Genomic DNA, 26,100 nt, shown 5'->3' with positions numbered 1-26,100 from the left:
TGGCTGCAGAATTGCAAACTAAGATTAATTTTGTAGTTCCTGCAGGATTCAGGGGATGGGGCTTGGTTTTTAAATTACGTATCTGAGATTAAAACCATAAATCTGTTATATAAGTAGCTTAGATGTAATGAAAGCAGTTTCTGTTAATTTGCTCAGTTGACTGTCATTGAACTTTTGGGGGCATTGCTTGAAGCAGCAATAATAATAGTTAAATGCATATCCAAAACACATATCTGAACAAATAAAGGAGGCTGGGTTGAATCACAAATTTGACTCATTCCATTGCTAGTACCAAGTGTTGATTTATTTATAGGCTATAAAGCTGGGGAAGGAAAAGATACAGGATGACTCTATTATATATCTTGTTATTTATCATAGAAACTAGAGACATGGTTTCATAATCATCTTAAGCTGATCTAAGTTTCTACTAAAAGGGTATGTTTTGGCATCAATGGGGTTACATTTGCACATGTGTATAGTATTCTGTCAACCAGAAGGTGCTTCATGTTTTAATGCAGATATATATCTTAAAAATGAAGATACATGTCAATGTAATGTGAGAATCTAATATTGTTAAATAATATTTATTATTCTGTAATTCTGTTAAATCACAGCATTTTCTATAACAATCTTCTGTGATCATCAGTTTTGAAAAATCAGTTGTTGCTGTTAGCTTTCTGATAATTGATCTTTCAGCCCATCCTCAAGCCAAAAGGCAAGCAGATTTACAGGGGCCAAATGGTCGTTTTTTCAAGGATCAAGGAATTTGAAATTTTTCTTTAAGCAACAATATTGAATTTGGGCAACTACTCATTACAGTACATTACAGTACAATTAGTTTATGTGTATATTTGTTAACTTCAGACAAAGGTCTTGTACCTTTTTTTTTTTTTTTAAGTGCTTTCCCATGACTGAATGTAAAACTCATATTGGGTGAGCATGTTATTAACCTTGAGTTTAAATTTGGCATTCTTAATCCTATGATTAATTCCATGATTAATGCCCGGCAGCAGAGGTTGAAAGCTTAAATGTTTGCAAATGCAAGCATGAAATGAAATTCTAATAACACTACAATGATGTGGATTTATGAGGTGTGTTGGCTGCTAAGGATAACTTGGAAATGCTGTTGTGAGAGTAATTTGTCAAAGTGGACAGTGATGAAGAGTTGACAGTTTATAGTATGGTTGTGCAGCTGAATGATAAATGTGTCCACAGAGCTCTCAAGTCAAAACTGTTGATTTAAAATATTAAAATGCATTAGGGAACTGGAATGATATTTCTGTTAAGATTTTTTTTTTTTTACTTTAAGGTTACAGTATAGGAGAAAGATGGTTGTTTACACATGCTCTGCATGAAAAGGCATTATATGCATCAAATTATGCACAACCTCAGTTTGAATAGACAGAATATGCATCAAATATGTCTACTTTTGCTCTTAAAATCACCTCTGCAATCTAGTGTGACAAGCGCCTGTGCTCTTTCATACTCTTTTGGCACCTGATTTTTCTTCTGAAGCAGTTCAGTTAGGGGGTTCTCTTACACTCATATATCACTCTTTGTAATATGATTTAAACTTGTAAACAAAGGAGCCTGAAATGCTACATTTTGGTGTGTAATATGGGTCGGAACCACAAGAGACACAAAGTATGCAAAGGTTTAGAAACAAAGCTTGGAATAAGCCCCAGTCTTTGGGTATCTGTCATGCGCCCTTGTTACGTTTCCACCATGTGTGTCTGCAAAACAGAAATAAAATAGAAAAAAATCCAGGCTGCCCCAAGTCTTCTGTTTTGAAGAACTTGCACAAGTGCAAGTGTTAGCAGTTCTGCCTTCTCTGGGTCATTTTGGATGGGACTGCTGCAGGCACAGCTACCTCAACAGCTCTTCTCCACTTCTCTTGGCCGCTTGAGCAGAAAAGGGAGTGTGTGTGTGGCAGCAGGAGGAAAGCAAGAAGCAATCCAGCACATCCAGGTTTATGTTTGCTTTTTTTTGTTGTTGTTGTTGAAAGCCATCCCCTGTCCAGACTTGCAGAGAAAGCTGCAAGAATTTTTGCACTTCTGTCTTGCTGTTTTGCTGCGGGCACTGGATCAGTTCTGGTGGATGATATGCAACTGTGCAGTCCTGAGAACACTAATTGTGCCTTTGAAGACTGGACGAGACACAAATGGCCTGAATAACAAAACCAGATTTACATTCTCTTGAATTACAGAGCAAGACAGGGGTAGCAAAAATTGAAAAGCAAGTTAAGCTAACTCTAAGGCTTCTGGATAGCTGGGACTTGTTTCTTTTTAACCGTGACAGAAAGTTGCCTGTTGAGAAGAGTTTCTTCCTTTTAAACTTAGCATTTAGTTATGAAAAAGTCAGTTGTTTAACACTTTTAATGTCACTGGTACAGTTATAATTTTCACGGATGGCATTGCCTCTGGGGAGAAATGTGAAAAAATTAATTTCTAGACAGTACCAAAATATATTTCACTGCAAAATGTCAGTTTGCAGCTGAAGAATGAAGTTTTTAAAAATATCTTCTAGAAAATGAATTTTTCACACAGCTCAAAGTTTCCCAGCTTAAAAAAAAAAAAAAGCCACCAATGGAGGGGGGTCTTATCGTTCCTTTTCTTTATCTAGATATGTGCTTTCTCTGAGAGGACTGCCTGTCACACAGGAGTGGGACTGCTGCTATGCCTGCTGGTCAGCCAGTAGACGTGATGCAAGTTATCACCACCCAGGGGTCATTCCATTGATACTTACCTGCTCGAGCTGGGCAGGTCTCATTCACATCCCAGGCTTTGCATCTCCAGCTCACCCTTCAGGTGGAAGTGTAATTTTTGGTACCCATCTTGGAAGTAGACCCAACACTTCTTTCAAAAGAATCATAGAATAGTTTGGGTTGGAAGGGACCTCAAAGATCATCTAGTTCCAACCCCCCTGCCATGGGCAGGGACACCTCCCACCAGACCAGGTTGCTCAAAGCCCCATCCAGCCTGGTCTTGAACACCTCCAGGGATGGGGCATCCACAGCTTCTCTGGGCAACCTGTTCCAGTGCCTCACCACCCTCACAGGAAAGAATTTCTTCCTAATATCTAATGTAAATCCACCCTCTTCTAGTTTGAAGACATTACCCCTCATCCTATTGATGAGTTGAAAGACTAGAACTGGTTCAAACACCAGTCTTTGAGGGTTCTGTAGCTTTTGCTCATGTGCTAGTGTTCCACTAGAGAGAATTCTTGTTCTCAGTCCTTCAGCCTTGATGGAAACAAAATGCATGGTTTGGTTGCAGAAGTATTTTTCTATATACTTTTACTTGTTCTTTGAGGGATAAAGCAGCAAAATACAAACTGAAGGTGATTTTGAATGTGGGTTTGTTCCCAGAATGCAAGCTATAGTCTGAGACACATTTTAGTGAAAATACCTGGGAATCAGAATTATGTAAGTTCCTTAAATCCTTGTGGTTTTGCTGGTTTACTGCAATTTGCTCATGTCTATGTGGAAGTCCCCTTTCCACAACTTGTGCTGCATGTGTAAGTGAATTTCTGATGCTGAGGCAGGTTCGTGATTTTCATTTCTTCACTGTAATGTAACGTCAAACCTGCTTCTTTGAATTCTACACAATTACTCAGAAAATTGACAAAAATAGCATTGTTGTTTGAAATATAAAACAGCAAGAGCTTGAACTCATTTAGTCATGTTACATGTGTTCCTAAGGAGTTGAAATGCTAATGATCTTCAGCACTTTGTCCCCAAATTATCCATTAGTGTATTGTCCTGGATTTGGGCAATTTGGGCTCAGGTATCTTTTCTACTTCTGTCACTTCAAACTGGGATTGGTCTTTTTCTGTCTTGTTGGAAAATGCATAGATGCCAGTGTAAGAGAGGAATCAAATTTAATGCTCATTACTGAAGTTAGGTAAGACACTGTTTGTTGATTGATGGTTATGTATAAAATTTCGTGTTGCAGTGTCACAGGGATTGTGGGTACCAAACACCTAATGTTTGATGTTGCCTTTGGAAACACTCCTCCATTTCACTGAAAGGCAGACAGTCATCTTGCACACTGCAGATTTTGTAGCACCTTCAAAATGACTACCTATCACTGAGGAAGTGCTAAATAAAATATAGGTATTACAGCCTCTAGAGGAGTTGAGAAAGTCACCTTCCCAGTGGGAGCAGTTCTTTCACATCAAATTCTCAAATGGATTTTTGAAGTGAACATTATGAGTTCTCTTCCCTGCCTGCCTTCGTACTGCCTAATAAATTTAAAGATGCACCTTCTTTCACCCGATTTGCAGCACTGCTTTTTTTTTTTTTCCTTTCCCAATCTGGGGCTGACCTAACAGCAGCACCTCACCACAGATAGAAGTGCACTGAGCAATAATGCTGTTCACCTGAGGTGCAAAGGAAGTCACTTCAGTTTCCCTGTAGATGGGCTGCACCTGCCCTTCAGAAAAGTCCAAAATGAAGATTAACCCAGGTGTTTAGAGAGAGTACCCTTCAGCTTCTGCTTTATTAAACTCCACTATCACTCTTTAAAAACACAAAGGACTTCCTGAAATTTTGAATGTGGAGAGCTGCTGGCAGAGTATGCTTTCGTTCAGTTTGAAGGATGCTCACACGACCCTGGTGCTACAGATGTTTGCCATGTTCTTATAGCTGTGCTTGAAGTACTTGCTCTGTAATTGGGACGAGTGTTGCAATCTTCCCTTCCCTTCAGATACAGTCTGCTACTGAGGAAGAGTTACTGGAACAGACACCTGCAAATCTCCTATAAAACATACTCTTCTAATTTCTTAGGTTTGTTTGGGTGGGATTTTTTTTTTTGTATTAACTCATTTTTCAGTGAGCTATGTAAAGATGAAGTCACTGTGAGAGTGGACTGTCTATAATAAGGGACTAGAGAAACTCTTGAGTTCAGTTTAAGCAGAATCTAGGCATTCACAACCCAAAGCAGTTTGGAACACGAACTTTTCACTAATATCTGGAATTATGTAGCACTTGGATTTTGAACTTCTAAACTACCATGTAGCGTAACCTTATGGAGGTAGCTACATAAACTCACTGAAATAAACCTGGCTTGTCATTATTTCACATCAATAAGTCTGAGAAAAATGGATTAACTTTTCAGTGGTATTTGCTTGGAAAAAGATAATTTCATAAGCATCCTCCTGCATTTTTCAATAACTATAGCACCCACCTTTGTTTTCAAAGTTCTGATGGCAGTGTTTAGTAGTCTGAATCTGAGAATAACAGCTGCAGGACTTGTTCAGAAATGATGAGTACAATTAGAGTTGCTGTTGTGGACTATATCTGGGTTATGCAAGGGAACCAGGAAAATTACTTCACCACTTAAGAGTCATATTTAGTTATAGGCATCCTTGTGGTGTTCTGTATGAGAAACCCTGAAGTGATTAGCTGAAGTGGCAATGCTTAGTTCTTTAAAAAACAAACAAAACAACCCACCCACCCACATTCTAGGTCATCTGAAGCTCTCATGAAACTGTAGGTCTTGTCAAGAGCTGTAAATAGAAGTAGTTCCTAGGCTTAAAGTTGGGAGATTGCATGTTCTGCTCAGGGAGTGCTTAAGTGCTCGGTTTGAATTGAATCCTGGTGCACTGGGCAAAAGAGGAAGGTCACTTTCTCCTCCATGACAGAGGAGAAAGTGGTTGTCTTGAAAAAGGCCAACGGTATGGTTAATTAAATTAATCACAACAGAAGTCGTGTGTATTTTGCACTACTGTGTATCGTTACATGGGGCTCAATAAAGAGGAATACAAAGTTCATTTTGCTACTCATCTGGGTTAGTGCAAACTGCTTTTAATTCTGACAGAAATTGAGTGCTGTTTCTTTACAGAATTTTTAAGGAGTCTTTACTGAGGCTTTGTCCTGCTAGAGACCTTAATTGTACATCGTGCAATGCAAAAACGCAGTTAACTGGAAGCTTTTTACTTGAAATCCGTATAAAAATGCAGTTGCTGTGTTTTTTGAGGAGAGCAGCAATAAAACTTAGCAGCCTGCTAGATATCTTGTATAAGTTCCATCAAACCAGCAGGCTATTTAATTCAATAGTAGAAGCCAGTGCTATCGTTTCCTTTTCCAATAGTTCTACAAAGGCTGTTTCTCAAGTCTTGGCTATCTTGTGTAGTTGTGTAGGTTGAACCCCCTCTTCCCTTCACCAAACCACAGATAGATGTTGATCATCTGTTCAACAAAGGAGCAAGAACCAGAGATGGAGAGAAATATCTTTGTTCCCTCCAAAAATCTTATTTTTGTTGGAAGTGTGGTATTTCTTGAGTAGTGGGCAACTCTCAATACATATGTTATGAATTGTGTAGATTTCCCTGCTCTAGTTTTTCACTTCTTGCTTTCTTCACTCTGTATCTACCCAACAATATCGATTATATGATCTAAAAGAGTCTTCTGGTGTGTTGTCAAGTCTTTGCGTGTTCTGTCCTCTGCCATCACTCTAATCATATTTGGATCTTCCTCTCAATTTCTCTTGGAACCATGACTTATTAATTCCAGTTAATTCTTTAATTATCTGCAGAATTATCTCATGATCTGAGCAACATTTTCTATTAGTGTTTTGGCTGGTTTTGCTGTCATATTGTTTGGATCTTAGGGGCATGTATACCCCTGATCTTTTTGCCTAATACCTGAAATTCACTATTAAAGTAATCCTAGTTTGGCTGGTTTGTCAGTCAATATTTTTCCTCTTGATCCCCACTTTCCTTAGTGTCAATATGTTAACATGATAAGGTTTTTTTTCTTCTTTCCCCTTCCCATGGTATGTCTGACACATTTGCTTCATCTTTGCTTTATTGGTGCTCTTGCTAATTGTTATCCCCCATCTAACAGCTCTTTGTGAGCCGTTGGCTCATAAAAGTAAAATTTCTTCCTTTTTCTATAAGAGAATGCCTATGAGTTCTTCACAGTGCATTTATTGCTCCTGAAAATAACCAAACAACTGGCATACTTTGAAGAGTGTCCATTTAAAAGTCCTCCAGTGAGTTAAGTTGGCCTTCCCCAAAAAAAGAGGGATTGACTGAATATCAATAAGGAAAAATGAGTGCTGCACCCTCTGAGTACACTGTTATTCATTTGAGTCTATTCCCTAGCTGTTTATTTGTGATTAGAATGACTATAATTTAATTTAGACTAGAAGGAATCTTTCTAAAAGCAGAAAAGAACTACATTTGTTTTTCAGTCAGTGAGGCATGAAGCTGACTGTCCTTGGCAGCTCTGAAAAATTTTCAATTCCTTTAGGATGCCTGGTGGTGCATTGTGAAATACATGAAGCCAGAAAAGGGGCATGTACGGTAGTCCTTGAAATGTCATATCTTAATTTAGATCAGTTTTAATGCTAGGAATAATTCAAAATTATTTGTACTATTAAAAAAAAAAAAGAATTTGTGCATGGTGTGTAATATGGAGCTTGCAACTCTTTTTTAGCAGTGTTTTCACAACTTACGTTTGTAAATGTTAGGATTGCTAATTGCTCCAATTTCTAGAATGTTTCCAGAGTTGGAGGACCGCTGTTTTCAAACCAGATTGATCAAGTCCCTGCTTTCAAATGTTGTATTAAATATGTTGAGTTGGTTAAGTCATAAGCATTCAAATTAATGCTTTTATATAATCTGTCTGAGGAACCTAAGCTTGATACATTTCTTCTCTTTAATGAGGTTATGATGTCTATTAATTTATTTTCATGTGATCGGTCTTCTAGGCAATCATTTGGTATGATCTTAAGCTTTTAATCTCTAATGCTTCAGGCTTACTGCAGCATGATTAAGCTAAAATTGTGTTTTGACAGATCTGTGACTGGAGGAACCGTAAGAGCAACTCTGACTTCTAATTCTCTGGGAGTTGTGAACTTCATTGGTAGTGATGGGATAGCTTAACGGGCTTATAAATTTTTGCTTTTCTCCATTTTGACAGTACAGTTACGTTTCTGTTTACATGGGTTTGCCTCCAACAGTGAGATTTCTTTTTCCCCAAAGCAATTTCTTAAGGCACATGAATAATAAAGATTCTGCAGGACAAGCAAGATCCCCAGGGAGAGCACAGGATCTTTCAGTGATGTGCATCCATTTGCTGTTTCTCCCCTTTGCTGTTGTATTTATTCTTTTTTTCTAGTAGACAGTAGTAGAAGTATTGCATTTGCACTGATTCTGTTTCTCTAAGGATTACAGCTATTAGTGCTTGTGGATGTTTTTAGTTATGTTATATTTATTTTACTTATAGCCTTCAAATAGGATGGGTTTGGTTTTAGTCTTCCGTCAACTTTTTGTCTAGATTGCTACAAGGTAGGGCTTTGATCCTTGGGTTTTATCAGGCTTTGCCTTTCTATAAAGATACTCTAGGGAGATGGGAAATGTTTCAAAATATGTATTTTTTTAAGGTCTAGGAGCATAAAAAAACTTAGTGCTTTTTGAAAACATTTAGGAACTGCTCAGAGAAACAGTATTTAGAGCATTCAACAGCTGACCTCTGACTTGGAAGGGTTTTATCTCCTGTATTCATTATCATGAATGAATACCTAAATGCCACTTTTGGTTGCAAATTTGCAAGGTTAAAATGGCATTGAATTGCAAAAAGTCGTCTTAAGCTTTTCTTGCAAAAAGCAATTTTACCTTGCAGTGACTTACTCATCAGCTGGTGCCTCATTTAAGCTATAAAAGCTGTAATATCAAGGCAATAAGAGACTATGGTAGACCAGCTGAAATTAGAACGGAATGTTTGATTTTCATGTGATTGTTTCGCAGGTTGAAAATTGGTGTCCTCGTTTACCTTGGAGAGCAAAAAATCCTAATGAAGAAACTGATGAAAAAATGGCGGTAAGTATAACATTAAAACATGAGAAATCATTCAGTAATTGGGATTCATGCAAAAGATCCTGGAATCCTGTGCCACATAAATGCTAATCAGACTAAATTTTTATTTCTCAGCCCCTCAACATCCTTATATATGTAGTTCATCGTGTATTTTCTCCAGTCATTATATTGCGCTGCAGTCCTGGTGGTAGATTTCCATTAAAAACATTTTTGTGTTTAAATTTATGAAATATTGTATGCAAATACTGAGAAAAATTACAAATCCATAGACTGTTTGCCAGCAGTAAGTGACCATATGTGAAAGTGTCCTTTTTTTCTTGTCCCGTAAATCTGGGCCTTATATATAAGAATGCCTTAATGGAAGAGGATTATATACACTTCAGTTTTGTAGTAACATTTTGATTACTCCTAATTTTTTTCCTTTAAAAACTCTACAGCATGCAGAGTTGTTTCAAAACTTTACAGCCTAATTATGTTTTAGATATTTTCAGATAATTGCTGGACTGTATATGAACATTGTTTACATAATTTAGATATAGGTCATTTTATTTGGTAAAATCAATTGTTCTTAGATCAGTCTAGCTTTAAAATGAATATTTCCTTTAAGATTTATATTGTATAATGTTTTTTCTTTAATGGTATAACAGGAGACTTCCTTGTATTCGGAAGGTCCATGATACACATGAATCTGCAGCACACTCTTCTGATCTTATATTGTGTTTTAGAGATACTTCAACCTAATTTTGCAGCACACGAACAAAACTAAATCTTACACTGCAGGATAAATACATTGTGAAGCATTGCAAACATATTATTAGGCTACCAAATGCTACTAATGAAAATAGGAGTAGTTTATGTGGCTTCGAAATGTCTGTTTAAAGATTTAAATATTTGAACTAAAATCTCAACTTAAGCATTAGAAGTGCATCTTTATTTATTTAATTTTTTTTAATGAGTAGTGTAAAGCACAAACTTTACATTTGAGAAGATTTTTTGCTTTTGGAAAGTACACTATTTGAAGAATAACTAATGTTTTGGGTGTTTTTTTAATGCTTTAATTGAAGGCTGAAATCCGTATCAACTTTGATAATCTCTACAAAATGATGTCCCGACATGAGGAATTCAGGTGGATGATGTTGCGCATCAGGCGAATGGCTGATACCTGGATTGAAGCAATTAAATCACTTGCTGAAAAACAAAATTTGGAGAAGAGAAAACGGAAAAAGGTAAACGAAAACATTTTTTATTCCTGCCACTTGCAGTCATATAGGTTCTTTTAAGCTTCCCTTTCCAAAAGTGACTTCAGAGTGAAAATACTAAGTATGTCTAAAAGGCTCATGTATAAACATCCGTATTTACCACAAGTATTTTGCTATTTGAAATTATTGTTACAATATGTATTTGCTTTACAAATAGTTTCACATACGTTCCAGGAGTCAACCTCTTTAATTATGGATAAAAATGAGACTATGTAGAAGTTTCCAAAGGGAGAAACTATGAATTTAGTTCAAGCTCATGACACTGGAGTGTTTTATGTAGTCATAGTAAACAACAGTTGTACATCTTCTTTGTCCAAAATAGAGACTTTAGGTGAAATATTTCTGTTCTGGAGTTGAGTAGACTTAAAGTTGGCCCCAGCTGTGAATTGGATCAGTTTAGACCTCCTGCAATGAGTTCAATGTAAAGACCGTGAGATTCTTGAAGTGAAAAGTTCTATTTGACTTTTTTTTTTTTTTCAATTTCTTCAACTAGTTAATATAAAGCCAAAAGTTGTAAACACAACAACAGTTTTCCCTTCCTGCCTTGTTCTTACTGGAACCAGTCTTGAGTGACAGCAGGCCACGGCACAGTCGTGGTTCAACCCTTTCTTCACCCTGGCTGGCTGCAGCTCAGCTCCTTGCTTGAGATTCTCAGTCCTCTCATGAGGTCTAGGTTCCATGTTGCAGTTCTGATGTCTATCAGATACTAAAAATCTACTAAAATCCTTGAGTAGGCTCACCCTCTGTCAAGGACCAACCCTTCTCTTTCGAGCAGCCCTCTAGCCTGTTTTATTAAAGAAATGTGACAACTGAGAATCCATAAACTCAAGAACAAAGAGGAGTGGGGCTGTCCTGCACAGGCAGTTTTGATAGGAAGCTCTAGGACTTATTCTTTGCTTTTAAAAGTCCTTTGAGGTTGCTCTGTAAAACATAGGACGATTTCACGTTACTCTGTCTGTTCAGTTCTGGGAGCTGCAAGAGATTAGAAAAAAATGGTTTTTTGAATGTTGCTTCTTTGTAAAGAGTGAGGGCAAAAGGTTTTTGGTGTTTGGGAGTTTTTATACTTGACACTGCATGTACCCACACTCATATCACAGTCCAGGTATGCAGTGAAGTACTTGGAACTCAATTTCTGTGCTTCATTAGAAAGGCAAGCGCAGATTTCAAGAAACTACAGAGAAAACTCTCTCCAGTGGCAATGGAGAGGAGAGGTTCAGAAGCATCCTGTTACTCCTCTGCAGCCTTTCCAAGTTACTAATGATGACTTCTTCACAGCAGTGTGCCCTTCCTTAACTACACTGTCTTGCATAAGCAAGTATATCCTACATGAGAATGCAAGTGGTTATTCAATCAAAATGTTAATGTGAGCCACAGCTTTCTGTGCAGAATTACAGATTATTTTGTCAATAATGCGGATTTTGGGGGTTTGTTTAATTTCTGATCTGGTGGCCGATAATAGTTCAAAACAATGCAGTAACATTCTTATAATTAATGTTCTAGAGATCCGTTGCAAAATTAAATTATTGGGATGGGAGTACTGGATTTTTTTGGTTGATTTTTTGCCCGTAGTTGGAGTTTAATAGAAAGAAAAAAATGCTGTGAGGTATAATAGTTGCATGTTTAATGTCGCTAACTCTAACATATGACTTTGCTTTCCAGATTCTTGTTCATCTGGGGCTTTTGACAAAGGAATCTGGATTCAAGATTGCAGAAAATGCGTTTAGCGGTGGCCCGCTTGGTGAATTAGTCCAGTGGAGTGATTTAATTACATCTCTCTACTTACTGGGCCATGACATCAGGATTTCAGCTTCACTGGCAGAGCTCAAGGAGTAAGGAGATTACTTTCACTTTTGAAACTGGAATAATAAAAAAAAAAAAGGAATTGTAAACTCTTGAAGCTTCTATTAACGGTATATAATTTCTTGAAGCGTAAAATGAAAGTGATAATTCACTAAACAGACGATAAGATTATTTTCATGAGCTGAGTATATGTGCTATGAAAAGGATAATGTGTTTTCATTGTAGCTTCAGGCTCCTGAGACTTCATAAATGAATGTTGTAAAATTCAAACTAAGCAGCTTATTCTTTAACATTCCAGGTGCTTTAACCAGCTGCAATAGGAAGTGTTACAGACTAGCCTAATTCAATGTCCTCTTCTTCAGTTTTTGCTATTCTTTACTCAGTATCTCATTTTAAAATGAAAGTTTAAATCCTTTAAACACATTATTTTTGATGTAGCTAATTGCTTACATTAGGTCAAATTTCTGCCTCACTTATCTTTGTCTTACTTTGCCATACTAGTTGAGCATTAGGAATAAAACATCAGTTTTAAGCTTGAGCACATACACTTTCCATAGCTTTCATTTTTTTTATAACAAACATGACAGCATCGTTTTATAGAGCACTCTTATAATATAAAGGTGTCAATAGGTGTCAGAAATTATTTCAAATTATTCCAAAACACACTATTTTTAAATATATCCAAACATATTGCTCTCCTGTTTAAACTAGATGAGGTTTTTAGTGAAAATTTTACTGATGTATAAACAGTTCTTCAATAAATGCTGAACATATCTAGCACTTCAATGTACTCACATGATTCCTGATTTGGAAAAGATAAGAGTAAGACTTTTTTGGAAAGGGGAGTTATTGGTAAATATAGTATTACCACATCTATTCAAGGTATTTAGAAAATTTTATTTTTCCATATTCCTTCTTTCTTTATTTAGGATTATGAAGAAAGTTGTAGGTAACAGATCTGGCTGCCCCACCCAGGGGGATAAAGTTGTAGAACTCATTTACATTGATATTGTGGGACTGACTCAGTTTAAGAAAACCCTTGGTCCATCATGGGTACATTACCAGTAAGTATAACGCTTATTTGACCTCTCTTAACTGTTTCATTAAAGAGCTTTTGTGTTTAACATTTAACACATGTTAAAATACTGAGATGAGTGCATCTATGTGAATTTGAATTTATTTAAAACTAAAAATGTGGTTCTCTGTTGTATTTCACTCTTAGGAATAGGGGCTATTACCTATTTGTTGCATACCATCTTCATCCTCCCCAGCAAGTTTGGGATTCTTGGATTCAAACATTTTTAATCTTGATGAATTATATTATATTGCTGACTCATCATCTTTGCCTTTCTTTCCCTCCCTTCTTTAAATTTCCCGTCATCCCCACACTTTGCTCTGTAAATTATTAGGTGAGCTGAGAGATTATTGGATTTTGTTGTTTAGTTGGAATTCCAAAGGCATGTTTTTCTTGTCAGTGTTTGTAGCCCTACTCTATTGATGATCGGGGAGATTTATCTATTTTAATTGCATTACCCAAAACCCACAATGTTTTCTCTTCCATCCCTTAAGATGCTGGGCAGAGAGTTGTCTTCAGGGGTAGATCTAAAGAATGAATCTGGTAATTGTAGTTGTTGTTACTTCTGTAATCTATAAATGTCTTTCCATTAGAAATGGAAGATGGCAGTGACAAGAAATTACTTTATACAACTGCCTTAGTGTCCACAGTTTTAGAACCACATTTCTTTTTGTCAATAACTTGAAATCAGCAGGGCTCCCATGTGTTGTATGAATACGTATCAGCATGAAATAAAACCAAATCTAAATTAATGACTTTGATTTTTTTCTATACCTAATTGAATTAGCTGTGCTTCATGATCTGTAAAGTTCAGTAAATCCTACTTGAAGGAAGGTATTGAAAGGTGTTCACTGCAGGCAGAAAAATTGTTTTCTTTCTACCTCAGAGTTTTCTAGAGCATCGGATCTTTTCAGGGTAATTTTAAATGAAAGTACTGTGTTCAGTGTTGCAGATTAGATTACTCTTAATCTCTTTTTTGAAGCAGAGGAGTAAACGGATATTCTGGTTTTTAGGAGCTTGCTAATAAAGATAATCCCATTTTCCACTGAGCTACAGTTGGTTGTCTGTCTGCCAGATGTAATTGTCACTAGGCAGTCACATACAGTATTGTGGTCAGGATATAAAACCATACTTACAAATTTAAAATGTTTCCTTCCTTTTGCTTTTGGTTTCCCACGTGGTATATTCTGTAATGGAGATATGGAAATACACCATGACATTGAGATTATTAGATTAGCTCTTCAATTTTTCGTGCTTATTTCATGAATCATTAAATCATAAGTTGTCGATCTCTTTTTCATTGATACCTAATTTGCCATAATGACTTTTTCTGGTTTAAATAAATACGTTAGGATAGTAAAGGAGTTTTTGTTAGCCTTTTGACAAAGAAAAAAAAATTGATTAATGCCTCTCTCCTACACCATTGGATTTCATGGGATGGAAGAAGACCTCATCTAGTCCATGCTTTTACTGAGAAGCAGATTGGATCTATTTGACCTTGTTCAGAGATTTTTGCCTCATCTTTTACTGAAGATTCCAAAAGACGCCCCAGCCATTTTTTTATGTTGTTAAGATTTTCTTGAAAGTGTTTTTCTTGGTCCAATTTCTTGCAAACTGCCTGTTATTGCTTATTCTATTATGGTTGTGGAGAGTAAATTACTTCCTTCCCCTCTTTGCCAGCCTCTAGAACATCTTATATACCGATTTTCCTTTGGTTTGCTTTTCTTCAAAACAAATTTAGAGTTTTGGATCATTCCTTATAATTCAGGTTTTGTAGATCTTTCATCAAGCTTGTTGCATTTGTTGGGAATCTCTCTAATAACTTGACACTGTTCCTCAAGGTCAGTGTACAAAATGGGGTCCAGAGACTACTGGAATTGATCAGAGCAGAAGAATTAAGTCATAGCTTCATGCAAGCTATCTCCTGTTTGAGGGTCCTCTTGTAATAAGACTAATAAAGTCTAACTAATACGTCCAGTGTAAGACCATAATTACATGTCTTTGTTTACCCCATTCCAGTAACATAAACATTATCACCAAAAAAGCTGCCTTGTAACCCTTGTTCTTTACAAACTTTACTTTCTCACTCAGTTGCATTTGTTGTCTGTAGGAATAATTCTTTGTCTTGAAAGAAGTGTTCTGTTTTATGCTATATATTTTTTTCTCGTCTGCTCAGTCTGGTTTATGCAGACCAGACTCAAATACAAATAAAAACCTGTATATTTACTTCAGATATGAAGAGAGTGGTAAAATACACCTATGCCTTTAGAACAGTCTCTTGTTAAGAGCGTCCTTTATAAATCTTTGTGAGTGAACCTGGCCCCTGAGGAAATTTTTGGTAATTGCAAATCAGGTTTCTAGAACTGCTAGCTCAAAAGAATGGCCCTGCTGCTCTGAGGGGTGAGTGTTTCTGAACAACTGAAATACTGTTTTGTACCTCTGAGATCTCTAGCACCAGTGACTCTTGGTAGTCCATGCCTTATCTGTGCTATAATTGGTGCTCTAAATGGCATGAGTACAGCAAAACAGATCTCATTTTTGAGTGCACCTTATTTTCAAGCAGAAGAATGCTTGATCATGCTGTATTTTTCAGTTCTGAAGTCTGGATACTTGAACGCAGTTTATGTGCAATGAAGCAACATAAAAATTAGTAGCTTAATATAGTTTGAGGAGTGCAGCTCATTGCCTTTCTTAGCACCCGCATCCTCCATACAGCACATAAGAATCTGGTATTTTTTTCATTTTTCTACAGTCTCTCCAGCAATGACTCATTCCCATATGCCAGAAATCCAACTGGCTTTATCCTTGAAATAAATTAAGGTGACAGCTATCCTGAAAAATGAACAACATTCCTGCTTCTTACAAGTCCTCTAGAATACGTCTGGTTTAGAAGGGTTATTTTCTGACTTAGCTTTTACATTTTAAATGCGAGTACGGAGTGACCTGAAACTAAGTTAATGTGTGCATCTGCAAGGATTTCTATAGGCAGATATGACCTGGTCATGATCCGACCTGGCTGGACATAAGCCAAAGCACCCTGGATTTTGTATAGCTGTGCTGTTATGTTCCTGTGCCTGGGCTCAATGCACTTACAAAGCTTCCAAACCAGAATTAGTTGGGTTTTGCCCAGCTTGCTTCCAGGCTGGGGGCTGGAGAGCAGGTCATGCGGAAAAAGACCTGGGAGTCCTGGTGGGCAACAGGATGACCTTGAGCCAGCAATGTGCTCTTGGGGCCAAGAAGACCAATGGCATCCTGGGGTGCATCAGGAAGAGTGTGGCCAGCAGGTCGAAGGAGGTTATCCTTCCCCTCTACTCTGCTCTGGCGAGGCCCCATCTGGAGTACTGTGTCCAGTTTTGGGGTCCCCAGTTCAAGAAAGACATGGAACTGCTGCAGAGGGTGCAGCAGAGGACTACAAAGATGATGAGGGGCCTGGAGGACCTCTCTTATGAGGAAAGGCTGAGGGACTTGGGTCTTTTTAGTCTGGAGAAGAGAAGACTGAAGGGGGATCTGATCAAAACATATAAAGGGTGGGTGTCAAGAGGATAGGGCCAGTCTTTTTTCAGTGGTGCCCAGTGACAGGACAAGAGAAAATGGGCACAAACTTGAACATAAGAAGTTCCACCTAAACATGAGGAAGAACTTCTTTGAGGGTGGCAGAGCGTTGGAAAAGGTAAAATCACACTAAATTAACATTTGTATTTAAAATGTATCTCTGCTTTAAAAAACATACTGGTTTGCCATTTTGAAAATGAATTATTTCACTTCAGAAATGCTAAAACATTCTATGTAAAATCAAAATGTTGTTTCAAAATAGTTCAGTTGAAAGAAATTTAAATTGCTAAGTGAAGCAAATGGAGAATATTTGATCCTCTCATACCGTTTCTGCACACCCTTGCACTTTCTGCTGTGATCTTTTTCTCTTTTCCAACTTGCTTTATGCCGGAATCCTGCAAATTTTTTTTTTGTTTGTTTTCCCTGCTTCCTGGTTTAGCTTAGTTTCCCTTGCATCACGTTTCCTGTCCTGCTTCAGAGACTCCGTGTGGATTGGACACAGTTACATGTATCCCTGTGAACAATTAGTGCAACACACCCTACCTCCCAATACAGGAAAAAGAGAGGAAACAAAGCACTTGGAGATGATCGCATGCGATGTAGTGCTCCTTACATACATAATTTGACAAACTCCAGTAATGTTGTCGTTTTTCAGGAGCTTTCACTCATTTTTCATTCCCCTGTACTCAAGTACCTGCCCAAAAGCTGTATATTTGATAAGAATTTTGTTTTAAGGCCTGCCAAGAAATAAGAGGGCTTTTATTACTGAATGATTCATCGGTGCAGAAGTTGTTTTGGTCCTGCTGGAGTATTTTGTGTGATGCAGAGATAATTGCCACTGTTGTAAAATATTTTCATTGAGAACAGTTGACATAAAACACTGCACAGAAACTGATCTGTCAGCTTTGTTGTTTGGTGAATCATAATGTGTTGTATATTTTGACTTTCTTTTTGCTTGAAAGATCTCTGTGAAGATTAGAATAAAAGTAAATTTGCTCTATTTGTACTTCCAAATGCAAAGGTGGCATTTCATATGAGAGTTTAAAAGTTGCTGGGTTTTTTGTATTTTCGAAGTTAATGGGTACTTTAGAGAAAGGAGGAACATAAGAAATATGTAAATGTGTTCTTGGGACTAAATTCTTTCATCTTTTAAAGCTGCAAAATGATTGGAGCTAAGTTCTTTCACCTTTTGGAGGCTAAATTCTTTCCTTCCCATTTAAAGCTAAAATCCTAGTGTTTTACTGAACAGAACGCCTATGGACTTGGAGCATGGGAAATGTTGAAGATTACTAAATGTAGCCATATTTAATAGTCATTTTTGCATCTACCTCCCTTTTCTGCCACCCGAAGGTTGTGTCCCTTCCTTAGCACATACAAGCCCAGTGATACAATGTGCAGTGGTAAGAGTTCATGTCTTCATAACATATTGGCATGTGATGTAGGAACACATCCTATGTAAGTTTTTTCTGGAAATTTTGTTTGTGGAGGGCTGAAGAATGGTGTAGGGTCAGCAGCTGTGGAACCGCATAATCCAGTTCATTTGCAGTGGAGCCAATGGTCAGTGTGACGGCCATAAAGCTCCTGTCCAAGCCATACCAAGGTTTGGCAGGCTATGTTTTGGAAACATAACTTCTAGAATCTGTATGCTAGAATGTGTGCTGCCTTTCTCATACTGAGACTTTTTGTGCCTCTCGTGTACCTTTTTTGAAAGGAGCCACTCATAAATGAAGGATTTTTTTTTCCCAAGGAATTAATAGGAGTTTATATAAAGGACTGAGTGTGACTCTGACATCCCAGACCCTTTGTAATCCAATGCCAAGGTTTCTTTCAGTTGTAGACTGGTTGTTGCAGACATTTGACTTTTACATTTCTTCTTCAAAAGTTTGTGACAAAATGTTTCATAAACAAATAAATGGTCTGTCTGAATGCAAGCATTCAGCAAATTAAACTGTTTTCAGTGCTCCAGTAGGTCTAATTGACCCCAAAGTCAGAACCTGGAGACTAAAATTGTCTAAAGACAAAGTACTGTTCTGCTCTTGATCTTTTTGGCATGTGGCCCTTGGCTGTTTTATTTGATTTTGTGGTAATGGGTGAGAACATTAGAAAACAGATGAGGAATCCTCTCTTCTTCTGCCTAAATTCTCCTTCAGAACCCCAGGAATGTAGGTGACCACAGCAGTATTCCCAGAAACTCTACTTGGATGTTAAAGCATAACTTCATTCTGTAAGAACAAAGAAACCCAAAATAAGCTCCGGGGTTGCTATGTGAATGTCTGAAATAGCTTTGAATTTGCTGATCATAATGTCTTTGTGAATGTAACGTGAACAGAAATGTTTGAAATTAAAATGTACCTTCAGTTTATAAATCATCCACAGGTGCAAACAAAACCAAAACACCTCTTAATTATCATAACTATGTATATATACACATACATGCTTATATATATTTATGCATGTGTACCTACAGTAAATTATTTTTTCTCTTTTAGGTGTATGCTAAGAGTTTTGGATTCCTTTGGAACTGAACCAGAGTTTAACCATGCCCATTATGCCCAGTCTAAAGGCCACAAGACACCATGGGGAAAGTGGAACCTTAATCCACAGCAGTTTTATACAATGTTCCGTAAGTATCCCTTTATTAATAAATAGTTTGAAGCTTTAAGAAGGAATGCTTGCATTGAGAAGAAGTTTTGTATTCTGAAAGGCAAGTTCATGGATTACTAAAATGCAGCTACTAAAGGGGCAGAATCGTAAGTGTCAATAAGTGTCTGTAGACTACGCAAAAGCTCTTATCATGCTTTGATCCAGCAATTGGAAAATAACAGCATCAGCTTAATGTAAATAATGGTAGGGAGCTTTATTCTCAAGGTATTTGTGGAAAGTAGTGATTGGATTTTCCTTCAAGTGTCAGTGAGTTTGCTTTTGTTTGTTTTGCATTCTCAAATCCTGCTGTGTAGCAATAGGTTTTTGAGGAACTGGTTAGGTTGCATTTTTCCAAATTGCACTCTTGCATTTCATTATGATAAACTGAAGTTTGTAGCTATGTTAACTACGTTGTTGTATTTCTGCGTTTTTCCTCCCAACAACCGAGCAGTGCAATTCCTTCGCTAATTTTTGCACTCTAGATTAATAGCTAATTTTTTGTCTGCAAAATTTTTTTTTGTGTCTACTTTTTTGTGTGTATTTCTCAATTTTTTCACCTGGCTGCTTTTCACGTTGCGAGCATCCATCCTGAGGTGAACTGCTTCACGTTTATTTGCCAGCACTGTACAAAGCTATTGAGAAACAAGCACTTAAGTGGAGCTCAGGGAAGAGGAAGGTGTGTGCTCTTGTGTGCAGCACCTTCTCAGCCCAAGCCTTTAAAGAAGCCCTTAGTAGTGACCAGCCTGACCTCCAGAGTTTGATGGTGGTCCCTGTCTGAGACTAAGACCAGAGTGTGCACTGTTCTCTCTCATCAGACTTTTCATAGTCAAGTCCTTCAAACTTTTCTGCATTTGGTAGCAGAATTATACGTGCCACTGCCTGGTTGACATGCTTTTGATTCCAGTTGCCCTGTAAAATTCTTGAGAGGGGCCTATTTTGTCTGTCAACATTTTCTGTGCAACTTTTTCCAGACAAATATAAGTGAAGGCTGTTCAAAAGATAAAAGACTGCATTCACAGTTGTTTTGAAGCAAGTCACAAAACGTGTGGTGGGGAAATGTGACTTGGAAGTGGTTGCAGAGTTTGTGCCTGGACAGCAGTAAGCAGAGCTTGTTCTGGACCCACACGATTTGCTAATGTTTGTTGGTTTATATCCTAAACGAAAAAGAAGCTGAAAGCTCAGTTTTGCCGTGTTTCAGTAGCTCAGCTGTTGGGGAATTTGTGTGTAAGGTCCTGTTCAAGGTAGCACCAAGGGTGATGGTGCACTTGAAAAATGGTTGGATGAATAGTTGTGGTACAGCCGTGTGCTCCGTGTGTGCACTCCTCAGTCCCTCCCCATGAGATGCAGAAGAAACTAAACCTTCTCGATAGAGAAGGTCTCTGTCGTGGTAATATAGACTGCTGTTATGGTCTCTTGTTTGGGGTAAATCACTTCATAACGAATCTTCAGAATAGTGTGACTGTATTGGAATTTCAATAAATAACCGTTTCGAATTTTTACCTCTGGAAATGGCTGCAGGTTTCATTTGCAGGTGAAGTGGTAAATAGCAAACTCATTCTGAAGCAGGAGTGCTTCCAGTGCTAGAGATTATTCAAGGATTTGGCTTCTTTTTGCACTAGGTGCAGAAGAGTCTGCGTGTTTTGTGATATTTAAAGTTAATTTTGGTTTGGTTTTTTGTCTGTGCTGCAGAGGTAGCACCATCTTTATGGGGTTGTGATGAAAAGTGCGTGTTTTGCATCAGCAAAGATTTTATGACAGACTGGAAGCCTGGACAGCTTCCCAAGATCCCCAGACTCTATTATGTTTTGAGAACTCTGATTATAAGGGCAGAAAATTATTGCTGAGCAACAAGCAAGACATATTCAAACCTGTGGCATATTACCAAATGCTTTTTCCCCCTTTTTATGTTTTTTTTTCATTTAGTCTTTTATGCAAAATAGCAGCACTAGTACTTTTTAATAAAAAACCCATCTGAATGCTTCCTGTCAGCGATGTTTGAGGCACTGAATTCCACCAGCTCTAAGTGCTAACTTTAACAAAGGTTTATTTTTCTTTTGAGTGTGCACTGCCTTGCCTCTCCTTTGAATGCAATCTCTCATCCAAAAATATGAAAGGATGGAAAAATGCCCCTTTTCAGGCATATTTGCAGCGTGCCATTTGCTGTGTTAAATTCTAAAAAGTCCTTGGGTCTGAGTGAGTGCCGAGCTGTTGCTGAGGCATTTTTTTGTGCAAAGGAGTAATTGTCATTTGAAAGACTAAATGTAATGGCAAAGGGGAGTGTGTGCTCTGTATGGTTTCTCTGTTCCACTGCATTATCCAGTTGGCTGATTTTTCAGGAAGCAAAAAGCAAAACCTCATAACTTCAATAGAATTTTATTTTTTTTAATAACTCTGACTATAGATTTAGCATCGCATGGTATCGTAAGTGCCTGGGGCTTTGTCCTTGGGGCTTTGTTTGTTTGTTAAATTTGCAAAATGTGCTTAGTAAGAAGTTGTCAGCTTGTGTGCCAGAAGGGCACAGAAGGCCAGATGGGAGGATTCTAGAGGAGATCCTAGTGTTTATTGCAGCGTATTTCTATGTAAACTTCTGAGGTTATGACACGTTTTGGAGAGGCACAAAAATCTGACATGTTGGAGTATTTTTTATATAGTAGGGATTGATTTTTACCTGAAGCCTTCAATGTTGGAGTCCATCCCTGGAATTAAACACCCTGTCGAGAAAAAGGAAAAAAAACAACAACAAAACAACAAAAAAACCAATAAAACCCACATAACTTTTATGAGTTTATAGCCCTGTGTCTTTATAGGAGGAGAACAGTGGCTGGTATTGCTGGATGTCACTGCTGGAAAAAGGCCAACAGAGGCTAAAAATAACAGAAAACTGAGAGTAAATTGTATATCCTTTGCATGCACTATGTTTGTCTGGACGCTGGATTAACAAAAATTTTGCCAACTTCAGTTGTCACCTTTTTAGTGTTTTCTGATAGGTATATCTGAGTGAATTAGGCAGTGAAATTTGTATTTGGATCTGGATAGTGTGACTTTGTAGGCTAGTAATTAGCATGGATACATAATAGGCAGTGAGTTAGATGGTTGCTGTTTGCTTTTCCAATACGGAAGGTGAACCCAAGAAATTTACTAACATGTATTTATGACATTGATCAACATACAGCTTTGCTAACAAGCCTAAATCCAGGGTTTTTTTGACTTGTTGGCATTGCATCTCTGAGATTGTCAAGCTGGATTCTCTTATCTCTCGTTCTGTTATCTCTGATAATAAAATAAAGCTCAGCACACAAAAAATCATTATCGTTGGCCTTGGTCCAGCTACAGAATTTTTATTGTCAGAAACAAGCCAGAAAATAACTGCTTACTTCAGTAGACATATGCAGCAGGACTTAAAATAAATATGAACTATTCTCAATAATAAGGAAGCAAATGTATCTCTCAGTCTGAATGTGAAGGAAGTGCTTGTTGAATAATTTTTTCCTTATATCTATTTTTCTGACAACATTTGTGCTTTTGTACCATTAACTGATACTTTAAAAGGTTTTGAATCTGCTCCATTTCTTACAGCTCACACTCCAGATAACAGCTTCCTTGGATTTGTGGTAGAACAGCATCTGAATTCCAGTGACATTAAACACATTAATGACATCAAAAGGCAGAATCAATCTCTCGTTTATGGCAAAGTAGATAATTTCTGGAAGGTGAGTTTTCTATGCTTGTATACTTGAACAAATTTATTTTTATCAATGAATAGAGCAATCTAAATTTAAAAGTATCCCTTCTCTCTGAATCTATTAAGTTCTTTTTTCTGAAAATAATCATTTTAAAATAATTACATTGAACATTTTTTTAAGTCTCTTTGATGAGGAAACTTCTATCTAGATTAATGTGGATCCTTTGCTGTTTATGTACACCTTTCTGGTAGAATAAAAAATGTTTATAATCTTGATATCACAATAATCTTGGAAAATGCAGAAGCTGTTAAAAGCAATGGGAAATTGAAGGTGTCAAAGGCTTTGTGAACTTTAATCAGTCATAAGCAAATGTTTCTTTCAATTACTTCTTTTCTTATATCTACAACCAAAGATGTGCTGCATTTTGAACTGGAAATTGTGTTTCCCTAAAGACTGAAGAAGTGTTCAATCTCATTTTATCTCCCCGTAATAATATCAGTTTTGTTTCTTCAATATTGCAATTGCTGCGTTGTCTCCCATCTGCAGACAAAAGCTGTAGAATAACAACACTGAGGTTTAGTCATATTTTCACCAAATTAAAGTATATTGTGTTGTTAAGCTCACAGTGGTCTCTGCTTTTTGTCCCCTGTCCTTTTCTGGAACCCCTTCTTCCAAGCTGCTCTCTCATGCAGTTTTTAAAGAAAAGAGTTTATTTACTAATAACTGGATTTCTCCCAAGTTACCTCTAGCTCTGTGTGCCCATATACCCTGTGTGCCTCCCCTCCTGCCTAAAAAGACCTTATTTTAAGCCTCTTGTGAACTGAAAAAGGAACTGATCAGTATGTGCTGTACCATACGTAGGACCAAACAACATGACAGTGACAGCACCTGTGTCTCACATTTTCCTTCCTTATCTCTTCGTTGGCGTGAGAATATCAGTCTTGCACAGTTTTCTGAACCACAGAAGCCACACTTAATCTGATATCTGTGATCATACAGAATAAATTCTTGAAAAATGATAGCTGCAAGTAAATGTGAGACAAAACAAAACAAAAACTTGTGAGAAATGGGAGAATGTCGTCAATGGTGGCAAAAAGAGTTGAATCCTTCTTGGCTACTGTGCTGAGAAAAAGATGTATATTAGCTGTGCATGTTTGATTGTGATCTCTCAGGTTTATATTGGGGGTTATTGCACTAAGCCATGTAATCTGTGTCTTAAAAGGAAATTTTGCTTTAAATCATAGTAAATGCTGTGACAGTTATTCTGTTTGACTCGTGTTACAGGACAAGTCAGTATGCCTCTGTCTGACGGCTCTTCTTGTCTGCAAATGCTGGGGCAGAGCGGGGATCCTTTCATTCCAGTCTCTTCTGGCTGAGGCTTTTGTACTTTTAGTTCCTGATCTCGTTATCAGTCTCTCAGGAACAGTTGCATGTAATAATAATCTATACTTCCTGACCTGATTTGTAGTGCATATCAGCAGAACAACCTGTTGAGTACTAGTTGGATTTAAGGAACAAGATAGTTGCTTAGTCACCAGGGGATTTCTTTTCACTGACATATATATCTGTCTCGGTTTATTCAGTCTGCATGAATTCAGAAATATATATTAATAGCTTATATGCCCAGAGGGGAGATTTGTGATTGCCTAGTCTGAGATTCTGTATGACACACAGGATATTCATGGGCTGATTAAGACAAAAACATGGCTTTTTTGGAAAAGAACATCCCATCTTGATTTTTAAATAGCACACGATGGAAACCCTACTACTTCCTCTGGTAAAATCCTTGAGTAATTGCCTTCTCCCATAAGACTTTGCATTATTTCTGGTGCAGGTTTCCAAATGGTAGTTTTCAGTCTTAGTAGCAGTTATAGACTTTCTCTACTGGACTGATGATCGTTCTGTTCTGTTTCCCAGTGGGAATATATAGGTTGCGGTGAAAGTAACCGCAGTCATCTCCTGAAAAGCCTGTGTATGTGAGCCACTGAGAGCTTTGTGCTCTCTAATCCTTAAGTGTTCTCATGTGTCTGTTTTGTCTGAACCTTTTCACGATTATTCACATTCCTCTTGAAATGTGAATGTTAGCAAAGGGCACGTGGGCCGTACCAGCACCAAACTGAAAGGAAATACTGTATGCATTGGTAGGCATATCCCCTTTTCACCATTGGAACTTGTGTTCAGACAACTTCTCAGCCAAGCCCCTTGTGTTATTTTTTTAGAACTGCTGCTTTTCAAGTCACTGTTCAGTTTCTATAAGTATTGTCTGCCTTGTTTTTTCCAAGATGTATGACTTAATACCTGGCCATATTAAAATGCTTACTGTATGCTTGGAACCTCAAGCACATTAAAACTGTAATTTGCAGCCTGTAACTGCCGTCACGCCCATAAGCACTGGTACAGAAATGCAATCACTGCAGATAGGCTTTGAATCGATGACAGTGTGGGATGTCTTATCTGGAGTGATAAAATCCAATTCTTGTGATCAACAGAAAGCCTGAACTAATCTTGTGTCTGTGTAATTTGCTTATTTCATGTTTCCTTCATTTTCCCTGTTCAGTGCTCTTTTCATCTGCCATGGCTGGTATGGAATCAGACTAATCTATTTATTCTGCTCCTTTTCTTTATATTGAACATGGCCAATTAACAAAAAGTGTAATCTCCACAGAATACACGTGTCACTGCTGGGTCTAATCAGTCATTAGAGAAACAGTGTGGAGGGGAGAGTGTTCCAGTCCCCAGACTGAGGTTCTTTCAGGGAATAGCAGTTGCAAATAAATTGTTTAATTTTAAACCAAGCTGGTTGTAATGGAACTGAGGTACGTGCAGGACCTTTTTTTCCCTGGGGGTGGGACTAGAATAGCTAACTGCCATCATGGTTTTATATAGTCATGGACTTTTCTGCGTCTGTTAAAAAAAAAAAAAGACAAATTACTTGTCATTTCATCTTAGCTAGAAATCCCCATATTCCCAGCTCTGCTGCACAGCTGGCCAGAGTTGGTAGGGCCAGCGAAGACCACCATCTGCTTAAACTGCATATGATAACCAGGTTATTGTAGCTAGAGAAGTATGGATTGCTTACGTTCTCTCTTCCCACATCATTCAGTGGGGCTCAACTCTGGTATGAACATGATGAGTAACAGTGATGACTTCTCTAAGCTCTGCTGGATACAGAAAAAGCCATCAGCCCATGGCCTGAGACCAGTGGGATTCATCCCATATTACAGTGGGCAGGTCCAGGTACATCTTGCTGGAGGTCAGGAAGGAT

General features: G+C 37.7%; 1 protein-coding gene across 2 annotated transcripts in view; it reads left to right on the top strand.

Annotated features, from left to right (window-relative positions):
- The window catches only part of MGAT5 (mannosyl (alpha-1,6-)-glycoprotein beta-1,6-N-acetyl-glucosaminyltransferase), a 130,095-nt gene that overhangs the window by 70,568 nt on the left and 33,427 nt on the right, over nt 1-26,100 (top strand). For both annotated transcript variants that reach the window (XM_014941177.1, XM_014941176.1), the window contains exons 6-11: nt 8,755-8,826; nt 9,888-10,049; nt 11,742-11,911; nt 12,812-12,946; nt 18,999-19,132; nt 22,729-22,862. In XM_014941177.1, coding sequence (XP_014796663.1) covers nt 8,755-8,826; nt 9,888-10,049; nt 11,742-11,911; nt 12,812-12,946; nt 18,999-19,132; nt 22,729-22,862 — 807 coding nt within the window. The remainder of the gene's footprint in view (nt 1-8,754; nt 8,827-9,887; nt 10,050-11,741; nt 11,912-12,811; nt 12,947-18,998; nt 19,133-22,728; nt 22,863-26,100) is intronic.

Source organism: Calidris pugnax, unplaced genomic scaffold (genome assembly GCF_001431845.1).
Source record: "Calidris pugnax isolate Ruff unplaced genomic scaffold, ASM143184v1 scaffold60, whole genome shotgun sequence".
In the NCBI taxonomy this organism is placed as follows: domain Eukaryota; kingdom Metazoa; phylum Chordata; class Aves; order Charadriiformes; family Scolopacidae; genus Calidris; species Calidris pugnax.
This window is presented reverse-complemented; position numbering and strand designations above follow the sequence as displayed.